Here is a 16,928-nt window from a genome sequence, read left to right as displayed (position 1 = left end):
CCCAAACAGGTCGTCCTCTTTTTTCTTTGTGCATTTGTGTTTAAACTCCAGGGGGTTAGTGAAACTTGTAAGCAAGGATGTCAGTTAATCATAACAATACTTCACATGAAACACACAAACGGTACAGGGAGACACATCATGCTCAATATAATGGTGCTCAGCAGCTCATATTTTGGGAGGAGAGGGTTTTTCCCCCCCATTTTATAACCTTAGAAAACAAGAATTGGATGTTCTCAGCAAGCAACTGTTAAAATTGTTCACATTCTCATTTATATAGTGAAGCAACGAAGCCATCATCAGAAAGGGTCTCTCACAGAGAGAAGAAAAACTTGCCCATGATTTCCCTATGTTTGACAAACTACTAGTGACACTGGCACTTTCATTCTTGCTATACAATTTTGGCATCTGGAGACCAGAGTTGAGGTGGGATCTCCCTGAATATCAAAATGATTAGGAAGGCCAATGATTCCTTCCCTCTATTTATTTGGAATATAACTCGGGCCAAATTTCATTATGGAGTAAGCCTAGATCTTGGCCAAATGCCAAACCCAAAGCTGTTCATTGCTTCACAACATAAGAAACAAGCAGGCAAATGCACATAAATATCCCAGAGACACATGTATATGATGTGGGAAGCTTACATACATACAACAGATACCCATGAAGGACTTAGGACAATCAAAAAGACCTCCAACCCCTTTCATCTGGCCTGGGAAATTAACAAGTGATAGAGATGGATGAAGACACCATGTGATGGCATGAGCATGGATGAGGGAGGAGGTAGGTTCTCTGTCTCAGTCAATAAAGTCAATTTTTCAGTCACCTTCCAAGCACTAGGTTGCCCATCCAATTCGTGCAGGAACTGAGAGAACACATAGAGGGGACTGTCCTTCCAAGAGGAGTGCTGAGCCTTCAGTTCTAACTTTGTGAATAAAATTACCCCCAAAAAAGGAACTGGAAATTCTCTAATTCACAGTGACTTAAGACTTAATGATGTCCATAATCACAACCAACTACAAAGTTACCTATAGGAAGGAACTTAAATGGGCCCTGGGAAATTCCCAGAACCTTGTCTGGTTCTCTTGACTGACAAACACATTACAGAACCATCCCCCTCAAAAAAAATGTAACAGAGACATTAGATTGCTAATGTGAAGAAAAAAATTAACAGCAAACTAGTCATGAAAGGCTGGTGAATATGAGCTCAACCATCAAAACCTCTTGCCCGCTTCATGTTGCTGTAACCTTCTGGTGTCTGGGTTACAAAGTGCAAGGTACCTTTTGCTCTGTCTTTTGGGCCAGCTGGCCCTGAAGCTGCTGAATCTGCTGGGCTGAGCCATCACACATTTCCTGATAAGTTGTCTTCAGGGCCTTCAGCTGCTCAGAAATTTGCTCTTTCTCCTGGTCTGACAGCCTAGAAGACAGAAGAAAATCATGAAGTTACAGAAGAAATGAGGTCTGAATTTAATACTTTCAAACTCTGCTGTGAGATTATAATCTGCTGAAAAGAGTCTAAAACTTTTAGTTACAAATCATCTCTCTAAAGGCACAATTCTGCTTCTTGAGTATTAGCAAACAATTCATTTCTCTCTCAGCTTTTTGAAATTCAGTAGTCTAAAGACCTAGAACAAAATGCAATGGAGAAAACATTAGACCTGGAGTAAGGAAGACCAGAGTTCAAATCCAACCCCAGACATTTACTGAGTGGACCTGGACGAGTCAAACTCTGGATGCCTCAGTTTTCTCATCTGTAAAACAAGAATAACAATAGCACCTTCCTCACAAGGCTGTTGTGGGAATGAAATGAAATCATATTTGAAAAGGTACAAATGCAGTGCCTAGTAAATGCCCTTTCCCTTAGCACAAACATTAAAAGGGCTACAGAGAAAAAAGCCTTACCCCAGGAATTAGACTCAGATAGAATCAAATTATCAATAAGGCATTTAGGTTAACCAGATTATTGACCATTTAAACATCAGGTTTCTACTATATTTTCAAGTCCTAGACAATCTGGTAGGCAATCTGATAAAGTCTAGGAATCCTTTCTCAGGATCATGTTTTCAATAAATGGAGGAAATGATTAATTTCAATTAGAGGATAGCAAAAATAGAGATGCTATTTATTTTCTTAAAAAAAAAAAAACAACCAACAAACAAACCAAAAAAAACAAACTTACCTTCTGTTTTAGAATCAATACTGTGTATGGGTTCCAAGAAGAATGGCAAGGGCTAGGCAGTAAGGATCAAGTGACTTGCCCAGGTTCACACAGCTAGGAAGTATTTAGGATCATATTTGAACCCAGGACCTCCCATCTCTAGGCTTGGCTCTCAATCCACTGAGACAGCTACTTGCTCTTGTAACTTCTTCTCCATTATGAATGTGTCCTGAAATCTAACTACAGCTCTATTTAAGAAAACCTGATCCAGATTTTAACTTAGCCATTATTTATTTACAGAGCACCTCTTATGTGCCAGAAACTTAATGGGACAGTAGAAGCATTAAACTTGGAATCAGAAGATCTGGGTTTAAATCTGTGCTCAGAAACTTGCTAGTGTGGTCATGGGGAAGTGACTTAATCTCACTGCTTTTACTGCTAATGTGAAGTTTTACTTTTATTTATTCATCTGCAAAATGGAAATAATCTTATACATCTTACTGCAAAGAGCTGTTGAGAAATTTCCCTACAATGCTTAAACTGAATCAAATGCTAGAGAAAAATGAGGTTATCATTAGTACATGAATTAACTTCTAGTGGGAGGTTATCTTTTCCTACTTTTAGGTACATCCCTGTCCCCTTCCCAACAACACATAAACACCCATTGTAGTAAGTGACACATTACTAGACAACCACTATGGATGAGCCCTAACCAGAGATCAACAACTCAGCTCTGAACTTCCTGAGATCTCTCCTCCTATTATTTCCCATCCTGCAACCATCTCTTTCCACCAGAACAATAATCGAACCAACAGTCTTATTGCCTCCAGAAAAAACATTACCTCCTCTTCATCATCCCAAAGACTTCACAAAACCAAACACCTTTCCTTGGACATTGTTTTCATATTTATTTTGCCTTCCCCATTAGAGTATCTGGCCCTTAAAAACAGATTATCTCACTTTTATACTGATATCCCTAGTGTTTAGGATAGTGCCTACCACATGCTTAATATACATTAAGCATTAATTCATACTCACTTATGGCCATGCTTGGCTAAGAAGATCTGTGAAGTTTTGATGGCCTCAGAAATTTGTTCCTTTTTGGTTGCCAGCTCCTCCGTCAGAACCTACACAAATGGAAAATTAAGTCTCAAGACTCAAGAGGCTTGAAGTCTTCAAAAAAAGGTGAAATGACTATGCATAAAGAGCCATACTTAGTCTTGTGGTGTATATATCAGTGATTGTGCCACATCCAAGTTTTAATTAACTCCCTTTGAGTCCTGGGCTGTATAGGGATTATAAGGTCAATAGTGTCTGTTATTAAGGTCAAACATCACTATAAAGATGGAGCATAGTTAATAAAGTGGCCTAACAGAAAAACTCCTAGACTTGGAGTTTAAAAATTGGGGTTTATATACTATCTTCACCATTTGCTAGACTCTGGGCAAGTCAAGTCTTCTCCTCATTGGCCTTTAGTTTCTTCCTCTGTAAAATGAGGGGATCAGATCCAGAGATCTATCAGATGATATCCAGCTCTAATGTCCTGTGATTCTGAGTCAGTAATGTATGAATTATGTTACTCATCATAATACAATGTGCTACATTCGAGAAGGAAGATGGCAGTCACTGACCTGTTGTTCTAAAATAGCTTTTTCAATGTCTGTCAATTCTTTGCCCTGAGATGAGATAGCTTTTCCTTGGGGGCTCCTTGCTAAGGCAGACACCCAGACTAGAAGATCTTTCACCTTCTCCACATGTTCTTGCTTCTCCTCTTCAACCACTTTCTAGAATGGAAAACAGAGCAACAGAGTCAATGTCAATGCCATCATTACACTGAATCTATAGCAGTCATTATAATAAGACTAACTCAACTAATGAATAACCAGGCAACTGAGAAGCTCCAATCAAATCAATCAATACTCAAATATTTGGTGAAAGCTTACAATGTGCTCAGATGTGTGCCAGGAGTTGGAAATAGAAGATTTAGAGAACAGGAGTTGGCAATACATTGTTATATTTAACAATAATACATTTTCCATACTGCAGTGTCTTCCAAACAGTAGTACTCAATAAATATTTGCTGATTTAATAAAAGTTCCCAAAACAGCACTACATCCATTTTCACAATAATTTCAAACATGCAAGTGGAGAAATTAAAAGAAGAATCTAGGGTCAATGGCAGACCCATATCAAGATATCATGAATCTCAATTCACACCACGTACCCTTTGCCCAATGAATGACATGGTTTTCCATTGTCTCTTCAAGGGAAAGCAAGATCCAGATGTACTCACCTCTTCTTCTTCTAGTCGCCGAAGTGCATCACTGATATATTTCACATGCTGGGTTGTTAAAGTCACCAGGGCTGTATACCGAGTCCTCAAGTCCATGAACTACATTTTAAACAATAATGTATGTAGATCTTGGGCCAGAAATTTAAAATATACCAAAGCAATTAAGTATATCCCTGCTTCCATCCAAGCCTGGAATAGTTTTCAGTAGGAACAGTCCTGTAACCTATACTATGTACACATAAAGGGTCAGGATTTCTGACTGAGAAGAAGACAGAAGTCTCCCTTTGGTAAGGTCATTCCCTTTTATTTCCCTCCCAGACAGAGTTCTTTTGCCATTATCCATTCTTTGGTTGATTTTATGCCACACAACTTCACTAACATCTGTTTACTGTTTTGCTTGTATAAATGAGTTTACTTCCAATTCATAATAGTAATTTATGAGAAAAGACAAAGCTTATGAGTGTAAGTCATAGGCTACCTGACCCCTTGAAAGGAATCAAGCAAACAGCTTTTCATTTGGCACCTAGATCATCATATCTCATGGCCAGAGATATCTGAGGGGTAGCAGATAGGTCTTCTAGTCTAATTCTAGTCTAATACCCCTGAGGGAGATTAGAGGAGAGTTTGTTTAACCTCTGGTATTGGATGTTATTTTCCAATTTCCTAGCAAGATTGGGAGTGGTATCAGCACAATTATCTTCCAATCCTCCTTAAAAGTGAGCCAGATACCAAATCATATATCCATGCCTCAAATTATGCTTTTGCCTCCATTTCCTCCAAGAGTGTTCCACATATATGTGTATATAAGTGTGTGTGTGTGTGTGTGTATATTTTTTTTTAACATGAGTAAGCACCAAACTGGTGTGTTTTCATGTTCAATTCAAGTTTTCATGCTCAACAGAAAAGACTTGGAAGTAGATAAGTCTTACATTGAGCATAAAGGAGAGATGAACCAAACTCCCTCATCAGATGGATTATTTTTTTCCCTCTTGACTCAACCCTTTGGAGTGATGGAGCTATTTCAGAAATTAAAGGGAAAACTCCATTCTGTCCCCTCTCACCTCCTGTGTGATGGCATCAGAAGAGGAAAGCATGCGCCGACGTTTCCCAGGTGATTTTTGCTGAGATTCCACAAAGGCTCGGTATGTCATTAGTTGTAATTCATAGTCCTAGAAGAAGGAAGGGAAGGAAGAAGGTACAGAGACTCATTTCTCACACCTAAGACTTTTATAACTCCAAAACAAAAAAATTACTTCTTCCATGGAGCTTTCTAAAATTTTTCCATCATCAAATGATGTCAAGAAAAAAACATGATACTGCTTATGAGAAAGAATGCTATCCACATCTAGAGAAAAAAAAACTGTAGGAGTAGAAATGGAGAAGACAAACATAAGATTTATCACTTGTTTATTATGATTTGGGGTTTTGGTTTTAAAAGATTACTCTTTTATAAAAAACTAATATTATGGAAATGGGTTTTGAGTGATAATAAATATATAACCCAGTAGTTATACTTGTCAGCTGCTGGAGAGGTGAGAGAAGAGGGAAAGGAAAGAAAATGAATCATGTAACCATGGAAAAATATTTAGAAAAGAAAATTATATTAAAAAGTAAAAAAAAAAACAACCCATATTATAGCCTATACCAATGATGGCAAACCTTTTAGAGATGAAGTGCCAGTCCTGCCCCCACCCCAAACCAAGCACTACACCCTGCCTGCCCCTTCCCTTACCCAAAACAGAGGAGGGAGGAAGCAGTCCCATTGGGCTGCTGGGCAAAGGGGTGGGTAAAGTGAAGAATGTTCTCAGGTGCATGGGGAGAGGGAGAAGAGCAGCTCTGCCCCAAGTCCCTCTGGCTTTCTAGTAACATACTCTGGCATGCAACTGCAGGCATGACCACAGAGAGGACCCTGTGTACCCCTTCGGAATGCATGCCATATATTCACCATCACTGGCCAACATATTTGTCAATCCACTCTGCATCAAGAGTCTGATAAAAACGCCATTAAAGTGAACATATTTTAAGGCTTCATGAAGAAATGCCATATGAAGTAGGAGGAGACAATCCCAACATTCTATAACTTGATCAGAAACCATCTGAAGTTTCATGCCTAGCTCTAGACCTTGAAGAGTAAGAAAGTGTACAAAAGGAGGGTAATGAGGATGGGGAGAAGATTGGAAACCACATTACATGATGAAATAACTGAAGAGAAATCTTGTGATGAGACAATCACTATTTTCAAGGATGATTAGTTGTCATATGGAAGAGCTTTTAAATTGGTCTTGAACTTAGAAGGGAAAAACTAAAACTAATGAGTAGAATTTATAGGAAGTAAATTTTGGAAGTTTCAACATAAGGCAGAAAAAAGTTTTCCAAAAATGGACAACTTTAGTAAGTAGTATGTACACAATGGACTTATGGAAGTTTCAAGGGAAACTGTAGGATGTTTAAGGGATAGATTAGATGACCTTTACGGTCCTTTCCAAAACAGAAATCCAGTGAAATCAAAAGGAAGTAATCATTCTCAAGAATTCCTTTTTTTCCCTTTTGCTAAAGAATGGGACCTAGGGGTAACAATGTCAGACCTGAGACTTCTTTTAGTTCCGAATGGGAAATGTGTAGTTACCTTCACACTGGCAGAGTACTGCTGGGAAAACTTCTGACACTGGTCTAGTTTTGCCTGATTCCTCTCAATTTCTGCAACCAGAGCCTAGAACAAAATTTCACAATTTAGCTACAAATGAAGTTGTTCCTGCAGCTTTCCCCATATCTCTCCTCTTTCTAGGAAAAATACAACAAATCACTTGAACAAGAAAAATTATTAAAATAAAATTATTTTCTACTTGCACATTAAATCATCTTAATTTAGTTAGAAAAGAGAAGAAGAGTCACACTCACTGTCTGCTGGCTGAGCTGCTCTGAGAGCAGTCGGCTATCCTCTGCCTGACCTGGCTTCATCACCTCCTGCTGAGCAGTGGTCTCTTCAATCCACTGGATGAGTGCTCCATGGCAGGACCGGTAATCCCTTAGCACTTCCTGGATACTCTCTAGTTCAGATTGTCTGTTAGAGCAAAAAGCAATTAGTAACTATTAAACATTTAGGGGTTTATGTAGTCCAGAGAAACAAGCATTACCCTCTGGCTCAACTCACTAATGGGAGGGCCACAGAGATCACAGATGCAAGGGTGATGGGAAAGAGACTATTTCATTTGATTGTAGAATGTGGAATTAAGAGCTAAGAACCTTGGAAATCATATAATTCAATATTCTCACTTTATGAGGAAAAAGGACAGCCACAAAAAAATAAATGATTTAAGGTCAAATATGTAGTAAGCACTGAAATCAAGATTTCAATCCAGGTGCTCTGACTTAAAATCCAGAGGCCTCAAAGATAACCTCAATATGTTCCAGTTTCTAAGGGTAAGGAAATAGCAAGGGCTAGCCTTCCTTTAGGTGGCTGCATCCTTGAAAGTATTAAAAGTAGATTGTAGTAGACAGATGAGCTCTTGAAATGACATCACTGGCCTGGTAGCCAACCCCAACCTGGAGAATCTTATACCTCATGAGAGAGTATTCCCCAATGTCAAGTAAGCAGCTGCTGTCTAGTCTATACTAATAAATCCTGAACTAATGGTTGGGATTGGAACTCTTACTACTGCATAGGGCAAAGAAACAACAGTGGTTCTCTGTGTTAGTCCAACGAGGAGATGCCTAACAAATCATACCTATTCAGTAATGTTACTCTAGAATGATTAGAGCTCCAGTAGAGAAAGGCCCTATACCAACAAGAATACTGATCCATGTAGGCATCAAAGTATCACAGGCACTCGCACTACATACCATGCGCAGAAGAGCCAATCCTTGGGAATTACTTCTGTTTGAGATACTGACCTAAACCCACATATATCTTGGCCTCAAGAGAGAGAAATTATTCCATCCAAAACTAATCCAAAACTGACAAATCCAATGACCTTTTTTCAATCCTCATTCTCTTTATATTCTCTGCAGTCTCTGACACTGCTAATCATCCTCACTCCTCTTAGAGAATCTTTTCTGTAGGTTTTTTGGATACCACTCTATCTTGGTCTTCCTAGTTGACTGCACCTTCTCTAACTGCTTTGCTGGATCCTTCTCCAGATCATACCCTTTTAAACAGGGCCATCCCTCAGACCTAGGCCCTCTTCTTTTCTCCCTCTATATTACTTCATTGCTGATCTCATTAGTTCTCATGGATGTCTCTATGCTGTGCACCAATCTCTCTGCTGACCTCCAATCTTTCATTTTCATATGCCTTTTGGATATCTCAAACTCCCCAATAGACATCTTAAACTCAACATGTCCAAAATGGAACCCATTATCTTTCCTCCTAAATCTTCTCCTCCTCCTACCTTCTCTATTACTGTAGAAAGCAAACCCATACTTTCAGTCTCTTAGGCTTACAACCTAAGAGTCATCCTAAATTCCTCACTATCTCTAACCACTCCCATATCCAAATTGTTGCTACAGTCTGCTAATTTCACCTCTGCAATATCTTTTGCATAATACTCTCCTCTTTTGACACTGCTATCACTTTGTCCCTCAGCACCTCACTCCTGGGTTACTTCAATAGCCTGATGATGGCTCTGTCTTTCTCATGTCCCTCCCCATAACTTATCCTCCATTTAGCCACTAACGTGATTTTCCTAAAATTCAGGCCTGACCATGTTGCCCCCTACACAATAAACTCTAGTGGCTCTCTGTTGTCTCTAGAATCAAATGCAAAAATTCTCTTTAGTGTTCAAAGTCCTTCAAAACTTATTATTATTCAGTCATTTCACTCATGTATAATTCTTCAGGAGCTTATTTGGAGTTTTCTTAGCAAAGATATTGGAGTGGCTTGTCATTTCCTTCTCCAGCTCATTTTGCAGATGAGTAAACTGAAGTAAATAGGATTAAGTGTTTTGCCCAGGGTCACATAGCTAGAAAGTGTCTGAGGCCAGATTTAAACTCAGGAAAGTACTCCATCAAAATTTAATTCACTTTTTTCTTTCTTATATCTTACTCTTCACAACATATTCTTCAATAAAGTGATACTGAATCCCTTGCTATTCCATAAATAAGATATTTCATCTCTTGGATCTGGGCAGTTCCTCTGGCTGTTGTCTATGCCTGGAATGGTCTTCCTCTTTATCTCCATTTACTGGCCTCCTTGGCTTCCTTTAAGTTCCAACTAAAATCCTATCTTCTACAAGAAATCATTTCCAACCCATAATCTTAGTGAATTCTCTCAGTTATAACATCCTATCAATCCTGTATATAGCTTGTTTGAATACATTTGTAGTCTCTCCCATTAGACAATGAACCTCTCAAGGATATAGGGACTATCATTTGCCTACCATTTAAAATAGTGACAGGCTAATAGTAGGCAGTTAATAAATGTTGACTGATTGTCACCCAAAAGAAGGACTCAAAGATGAAGATGTAAAATTAAACATCAGGAATGGAATCTGGGGTTGGCACTACAATGTAGTAAAAATATAAATTCTGATCCCTCCATTGGCATAAAGACATACCCCATTAGTCCACATGAAGATATGGACATGGCCCTGGTTCCTTAGAGGCTCTGCCAATGGAACATCAGCTTTGGAAGAGCCTAATAAGCCCCAAGCCTGGTAACAGATGCCTAGTGCCTCCTAGCTTAGTTCAGGGAAGATACACAGTGATGCACATTTTTCCTCTATGAAATTTCTGGAAGAATATCTGCCAAACCACAGAGGGGCTACAATCAACTTGTGGAAAGAGTACAGGTGTGGATGAGATGTCAGATTTTATAAACACTGGAGTAAGCACAAACTAGGAAGAAAATTATAGTGACCGAGAGGAAAAATAACCTTTGAAAAGATCATATTTTTATTTTAAAGTGATACAAAAATTCTGGCCTTAAGAAATATTGCGGATTAAAAAACTCTAATCATTAAATCTTAAGGGACCTGGTTTGCATGTTCTTTCCCCAACAATAGCAAGGCAACAAGCAGAGAGGTGATGAGGCATCTCCTCTAGAGAAGGCTGCTAGTCATTGGGAAGGGCATTCTGGATATCCTTGTTATGAGATGGGTATTTCCAGCTGGTCCAAAAATGCTAGCTCACTTCTATCCCTTTTCCAAAATCTTCATTCCCCAATTTCTCCTAGCTTCCCTTCTGGTCTGGGGTAGAACTTCCTGGCAGTTATCCCATTCATACTCTCAACATTACAGGCAAATGAGAGCCCTTCCTACTCACCGGCTTTCAATCTGGGCAGCAACCCTATGCCAGCGCTCCTGAAGCTGGGACCCCCTCTCTTGGCACCGCTCCAGGTCCAGGCTGCGCTCGGGCATTAGGCGGCATAGTTGCTCTGCCACCATCTTGGCTTTGGCGATTTCTTCATCCAGCACTAAGAAAACTGAGTTCTTGTCTTTTACATCCTTGAGCCATTGCTATAAACATACACAACTAGTCAGTCTTGGCATGGCAACCTACACATTCTTTACAAGAGGTGAAATACAGATTGTGGAGGACCAAGGACATCAGGGAAAAACACAGGGATATTGCTGAGAGCTGGCCATAGGCTGCATTTGTGTAACTCAGGAACTAAGCCATGGAGATGTTCCTGTAATAACCATGCTTTTCTAAGGACTCAATGGACAACAAAGCATCCACATGAATATGCCTTGTCAGAAATAATGAAAACAGAGACTTAATAACAGTCTTATGGGTTGGAGAGATATGGCAAGAATAGCAGGGTTTGAGAAAGTCATAGCTTTTTGGCTACAGACATTGAACTCCCCCTCCCTTGGGGCCATCCTAAATGTATTGAACATGAACTCTGGATTCATTTAGATCCCAAGAGCCATCATTGTCATTACTTTCCCAAACAAGGTAGTGTTAATGAAGTCATGCCATGGAGGTGCAAAGTGAATATGCATCATTACTAACCTCTAAAGCAGCTCGGTGAGACTGCAGAGCTGAGAGATCTGCTGGTACAGCTTCTTCCTGACTCAGCTTGATTTCATATCCTTTGACTAACAGCTCAGCTCCTTGGATGTCCCGGACTATAACATCAATTGTCTTTAGTCTGCCAGAGATAAATGAGAACATCGTCCATTCTAAAAAAGGGTAGATATTAAGTATACAGAAAGGAATAACAACTGGCATTTCTAAGGAGGCAATGGGATATCATGGAGAGACAGCTGGCTTTAGAGACAAGATGACATACCTGCCTCTGGTTGTGTGATTGTGGGCAAGTCACTAAACTTTAGCCCTTTACCACCTATCTTAGAATTGATACTAAAGATGAGTTCCAAGGCAGAAGGGTGGAGAGGGCTAGACAAATGGGTTAAGTGACTTGCCTATGGTCACAAAGATAGGAAGTATCAGAGGTCACATATGAAACTAAGAGCTCCCATCTCTAGGCCTGGCTCTCAATCTACTGATTGTGCCTCTGGAATTTTATATTTTTTAAGAGCTAGAAATAACCTTAGAAATAATCTGGCCCTACTGGCTTCAATTTATAGATTAAGAAGATGAAACTCAGAAAAGGAAGGCAATTTGAGAGTTTCTTCATTTGAGAATTTGCTACACCAATAAGAACATAGGTTCAATTTCTCTGACTATCCACAGCTATATGGCACTTTAAAAGTTTACAACACTATGAGGGAAACAGTGTTGACATTATGTGTGCCTTAAAGAATAGGATAATGAAAGTCCAGATATATTCAGCCTTAAGCCTCTGAACTGTAGGTCTTCCACTACATCACAGTGCTGAGTTTGAGAGATACTCACAGAAATATCTGAAAAAGTATCATCTGTGCTACAGTCACTGTAATTTCAAAGAAATCAGACAAGCAGTGTGGTATCCAGTTTAAACCCATTACAACTATGAGTGGCCACATGAAACACACTGTCATTGTTGGACTGATAGCTATCTTTGGTATAATAACTGTACCAAGGCAAAGATAGCCACATGCACTAAAAAACAGACTGAATCACCTATTTACTGGGCAAAGGATAACAACACAGATGTAATTGGAACATTAACCCAGCAGGAAAGGTTAACATACAGTTTGGAACTGACCATCCTGGCTAAAGAATGAATATAGGTATGAACTCTTTATACACTAAGTAAAGTATGAGATAATACCTTCTTTGCCTTAATCTAAATAATTGATAAAAATGCTGAATGGAACACAAGAGTGTTAAACTCTCGGGTCCCCATCAGTGTGATGCTGGGGAAAGAATCCCCTGCATCTAGAATCAGAGGACCAGGTGAATTTGGCCACTTAATACTGATGAGACCCTGGACAAGTAGATTGATGGCTCTAGAACTCCATTCCCTGATCTATAAAATAGGGGGCTAGAAAATGAGTTGTAAAGTTCCCTGCCAATTCTAAATCCCTACACCTATGATTCAAATATAAAAGCCATTATAAGGAATGTTAAAAAATATGGGAAAGCCTTAATAAATTAAACAGAACATAGCTAATATAGAAATAGGTTTTGCATGACTTCACATGGTATAATCAATATCAAATTGCTTGCCTTCTCAAGGAGCAGGGAGCTGAGGAGAGGAGAGAATTTGGAATTGAAATTTTTTAAAAAATGATAGCCAACATTCTTTTTTACATGTAAATGAGAAATTTTTTAAATTTTTTTTTAATTTTTAGTTTTTAAAACATTATTTTATTTGGTCATTTTCATACATTATTCATTGGAAACAGATATTTTCTTTTCCTCCCCACCCCCACCCCTTCCCTAGCCAACACGCGATTCGTCTGGGTATCACATGTGTCTTTGCTCTGAACCCATTTCCTTGTTGGTATTTGCAGTAAATGAGAATTTTTTTTTTTTAAGATTTTACAAAGCTCATTTATTGATTCAGTTTGTTTTTAACTGCTGGGGTTTGTCCATTGCCTATGAGTGCCAAGAGCTAGGTTTCAATGAGTAATTACGGATTATAAAATTGAAACAGGCATCAGTTTCCAAAGAGTGGTGAGGATTAAGTTCAGTGAGTTAATAACACCATTAATTTCCTCAGCTCAGTAAATGAGAAATTTTTAACAAAATAAAAAAATTTTTAAAAGAAACAATGCGGAAAAAACAGAAGTAGATAAGCAGAGTATATATGAACTTCAACTACATAAAAGGAAAAAATAAAATAGAATGGATAAAAACAGACTGAAGAAGACTTAGAGGAAGTGAAATGTGGGTGGTTATGACATTTTATGTCATGAATCACATCCCTTTAATTGAAAGTTGCAAAGCAAGTTTAATTGTTTTGATGTTCAGTATTGTTTGTAATATATAATTAAAGCAAATAAATAAATGTTAGGTAAACCACAGAACTAAATCAGTAATTAACAGAGAACAAATATTATTGAGTAGGTAAACATTATGGCTTAGCCAGCCATGGAAAGGAAGATTACAGAAAGTCCTATGCCAATAGGTAAGTGATCTGAAGAATACAAGTGGGGCAAAGTACAAAATAACTCCAAGCCTTAACAATGCTGACTGTCTCAAACATATTACTCAGATCTCCATGGTTGATGACAATTAAGCTCTTCTTATATGCCATACTCAGGGGACACAAAATGACGTAACAGAAAGAATGCTAGTGTCAGTCAGAAAACTTGGGTTGTAGTTCCTATTCCTGACACTTGTAGTTTGTAAGGTCTTGGCTAAGAATCACGTCAACTTGCTTCCCTTTTATCTATAAAATGGGGATATTGCTTACTACTTGCTTCCTTATGCCATAGGTCTGTTGTGGGGAGAGCACTTTATAAAGTATATATATAGTGGCAAAATGTGAGACTAAAGTTCATTGAAAATTATGATGAGTTTAAGGATTATTCTTTCAAACAAGGAGGTGAGGGGTCACCAGAATGGAAACAAGTTCTTGGAAAATATAGTGCTATGTTTAAAACTTTGTTGTTTTCTATTTTGTTGCTAGTGAATGGGAAGATAATACTCATAGTGATTTGACTTAACAGAGTAAAGAAAACAAAAAAAGAGTCTAAAGAGCTTTTCCCCAAACACTCAAATTTAGCTCACACTCCCCTTAGATTTCCCTTCCCTAGGATACTGTGAACTAAACATTGTAGTTATTTTCTCCCTGGCAATAAAATCAACAAACCTCTTAACACCCCCAAAATCTTCCTGGATTTCTTCTAACTGATTCAAGGCCAGTACAATGTATCACCTTCCCATATATGATCTCACTCTAAACTACTACCCCTAGAACTAAAGTGCCAGTTCACTTACTTATCCAAGTAGACAGAGGATAGACCATACACTTGGGTCATTTTTTCCACCAGCAAGCTGAATTCTGATTGAAGGGTTGGAATACTGGATCCAGATGGAGATTGCTGTAGAAAAGTTTTACATCTCATAGAAATATTGTCAAAATCAGTCCTCAGTTGCTGCAAATCTTCCTGGGTATGCTATCAGAAACCAGAGACAAAAATGGAGAAAATAATTAATGAATAATAGGAAAGAACTACAAGTAAAGATTAATAAATGTAATTTCCTCCAAAATGATACCAATTAAGTTTTTAGATCAGAGTTTAGATTTTGCTGGGACAGTAGGTCTCTGGGTGAGTCTACAAAAAGAGACTCTAGGAAAATCACAGGTGCATCATAATGAAGTATATCAGATACCTTTCATCCAAACTGTGCTAGTTTCTCACTCCTCATCCAGAATTAAAGGATAATGAGAGAAACAGAGAAATGACATTCCCCATAACCTATTCACATCTTCTCTATCCATTCAGTGTCCCAGTTCAAATCTCTTTCTTGATCAAGTCAAGCATTTATTAAATGCATGCCTAATGTGTGCCAGGCCCTGTGCTAAATGCTGGGGAAACAAAGAAAGACAAAAGTCCCTACCTTCAAGGGCTCGCAATCTACTAAGGAGACAATATGCAAGCAACCACATACAGACAAGATATACAGAGAGTAACAGAAGATCATCAGGAAAAGCTCATTCAGCTTCAATGCTTAGTAGTCACAGCTGCCTCTCCTCTCTGAATGGAGGGCCAAAAGGCAGAGCAACAGTCCCTTCCAAAGCTCCCCTTTATAGAGGGCTCACAATTAGCCAGTAAGCTCTTCATTTCACATCGCCAGTCTGTTTGGTTTCAACTCCACCAACATCTAGTCCCCTGGATAGGTATCCTCTGTTGTACCTCACCCCACTTTAAGTTCTTTTTGTGAATTTGTCTTCTTTTAGTGAACTGTAAGCTGCTTGACAGCAGGACTGGTCTGTCTTTTCTTTATTTGTGTTCCTAGCCCATAGCACAGCACCTGACAGAGTGACAGAGTGCTGGAGTCAAGAAAACTGATCATCCAGAGTTCAAATGTGACCTCAGACACTTACTGTGTGAGCCTAGGCAAATCACTTATTCCTCTTTGCCTCAGTTTCCTCATCTATAAAATGATCTGGAGAAGGAAATGAATAGCCACTCCAGTATATTTGCCAAGAAAACATTAAATACAGTCATAAAGAGTCAAGTATAATTGAAATGACTCAACAACAACAAAGTTGTCTGAGGGCAGAGACTGCCTTTCTCTTTCTGATTGATATCCCCAGCGCTTACCACAGTGTCTGGCACATAGTAGGTGCTTAATGAATAGACTAGCACATGGCCTTGTGGCTAACTGGTGCTCAGTAAACATATGTGGAATTGATCCAAATCTGGAGTTTCTGGATTACATGGCTGAAATTGAACATATCAAAGAAAATTATATTTTGTTTTGCATGTCTGTGTATGTGCATGAGGGCATTTGCTGCCTGCATATGTGATTTCACTAATGAAAGAAACTCCTTCTATTAATGAAAACTATCAACTGCAATTTATAATCTTAAATATACTGAAGGTGAAAGATGACCCCAGATCTTTCTGATTCCAAGACTATCCAAGGAACTATCTAGACATTCTACCATACTGTCAAAGTAGTCATGGTCCCTACTGAATTCCTAGGGCACAACATTTTAAAGTAGGCTTTCCTTCATCAGTTTAGAAACAACTTTGCATCTAGTGAACAAGAATGATTAGTTAAAATTGGAAGGCACCAGGCAAGTTTGCATTATTAATAATATCAAGCTAGGAATCACTGTTCATTTCTTCCCTCCCCCTTCCTATCTATCTATCTATCTATCTATCTATCTATCTATCTATCTATCTATCTATCCCCTCTCCCTCATAAGCATTTGTCTTAATTACGTTTTGTATTTATTTCTTTATCAACAATATAAAGTTGATTAGCCAGCCCAGTTAGCACTGCTTGCCCTGGACAATAAAACATCTAATAATAACTGCAAATAAGGAGCCCAAAAGGGCAAGACTTGAACAATTTACACGAATTCTGTTTGCTCCTAAAGGGTTAGGGAACATTTAGAAATAAGAGGATGGAAGCCAACACTCTATATCATTCTCCCAGTAGAAGTCCAGTCTTTACTTCAAGTAAATAAGT

The 16,928-nt window shown here is 38.6% G+C and overlaps 1 protein-coding gene across 26 annotated transcripts in view; it reads right to left on the bottom strand.

Moving 5' to 3' along the window:
- The window catches only part of MACF1 (microtubule actin crosslinking factor 1), a 404,892-nt gene that overhangs the window by 165,182 nt on the left and 222,782 nt on the right, over positions 1-16,928 (bottom strand). For all 26 annotated transcript variants that reach the window (XM_056795193.1, XM_056795199.1, XM_056795200.1 and 23 more), the window contains 10 exons: positions 14,721-14,899; positions 11,400-11,538; positions 10,707-10,900; positions 7,347-7,509; positions 7,075-7,158; positions 5,510-5,617; positions 4,449-4,547; positions 3,787-3,939; positions 3,194-3,282; positions 1,279-1,414 (listed from right to left, as the gene is read on the bottom strand). In XM_056795193.1, coding sequence (XP_056651171.1) covers positions 1,279-1,414; positions 3,194-3,282; positions 3,787-3,939; positions 4,449-4,547; positions 5,510-5,617; positions 7,075-7,158; positions 7,347-7,509; positions 10,707-10,900; positions 11,400-11,538; positions 14,721-14,899 — 1,344 coding nt within the window. The remainder of the gene's footprint in view (positions 1-1,278; positions 1,415-3,193; positions 3,283-3,786; positions 3,940-4,448; positions 4,548-5,509; positions 5,618-7,074; positions 7,159-7,346; positions 7,510-10,706; positions 10,901-11,399; positions 11,539-14,720; positions 14,900-16,928) is intronic.

This window comes from Monodelphis domestica, chromosome 4, assembly GCF_027887165.1.
Source record: "Monodelphis domestica isolate mMonDom1 chromosome 4, mMonDom1.pri, whole genome shotgun sequence".
NCBI classification, from domain to species: Eukaryota; Metazoa; Chordata; class Mammalia; order Didelphimorphia; family Didelphidae; genus Monodelphis; species Monodelphis domestica.
This window is presented reverse-complemented; position numbering and strand designations above follow the sequence as displayed.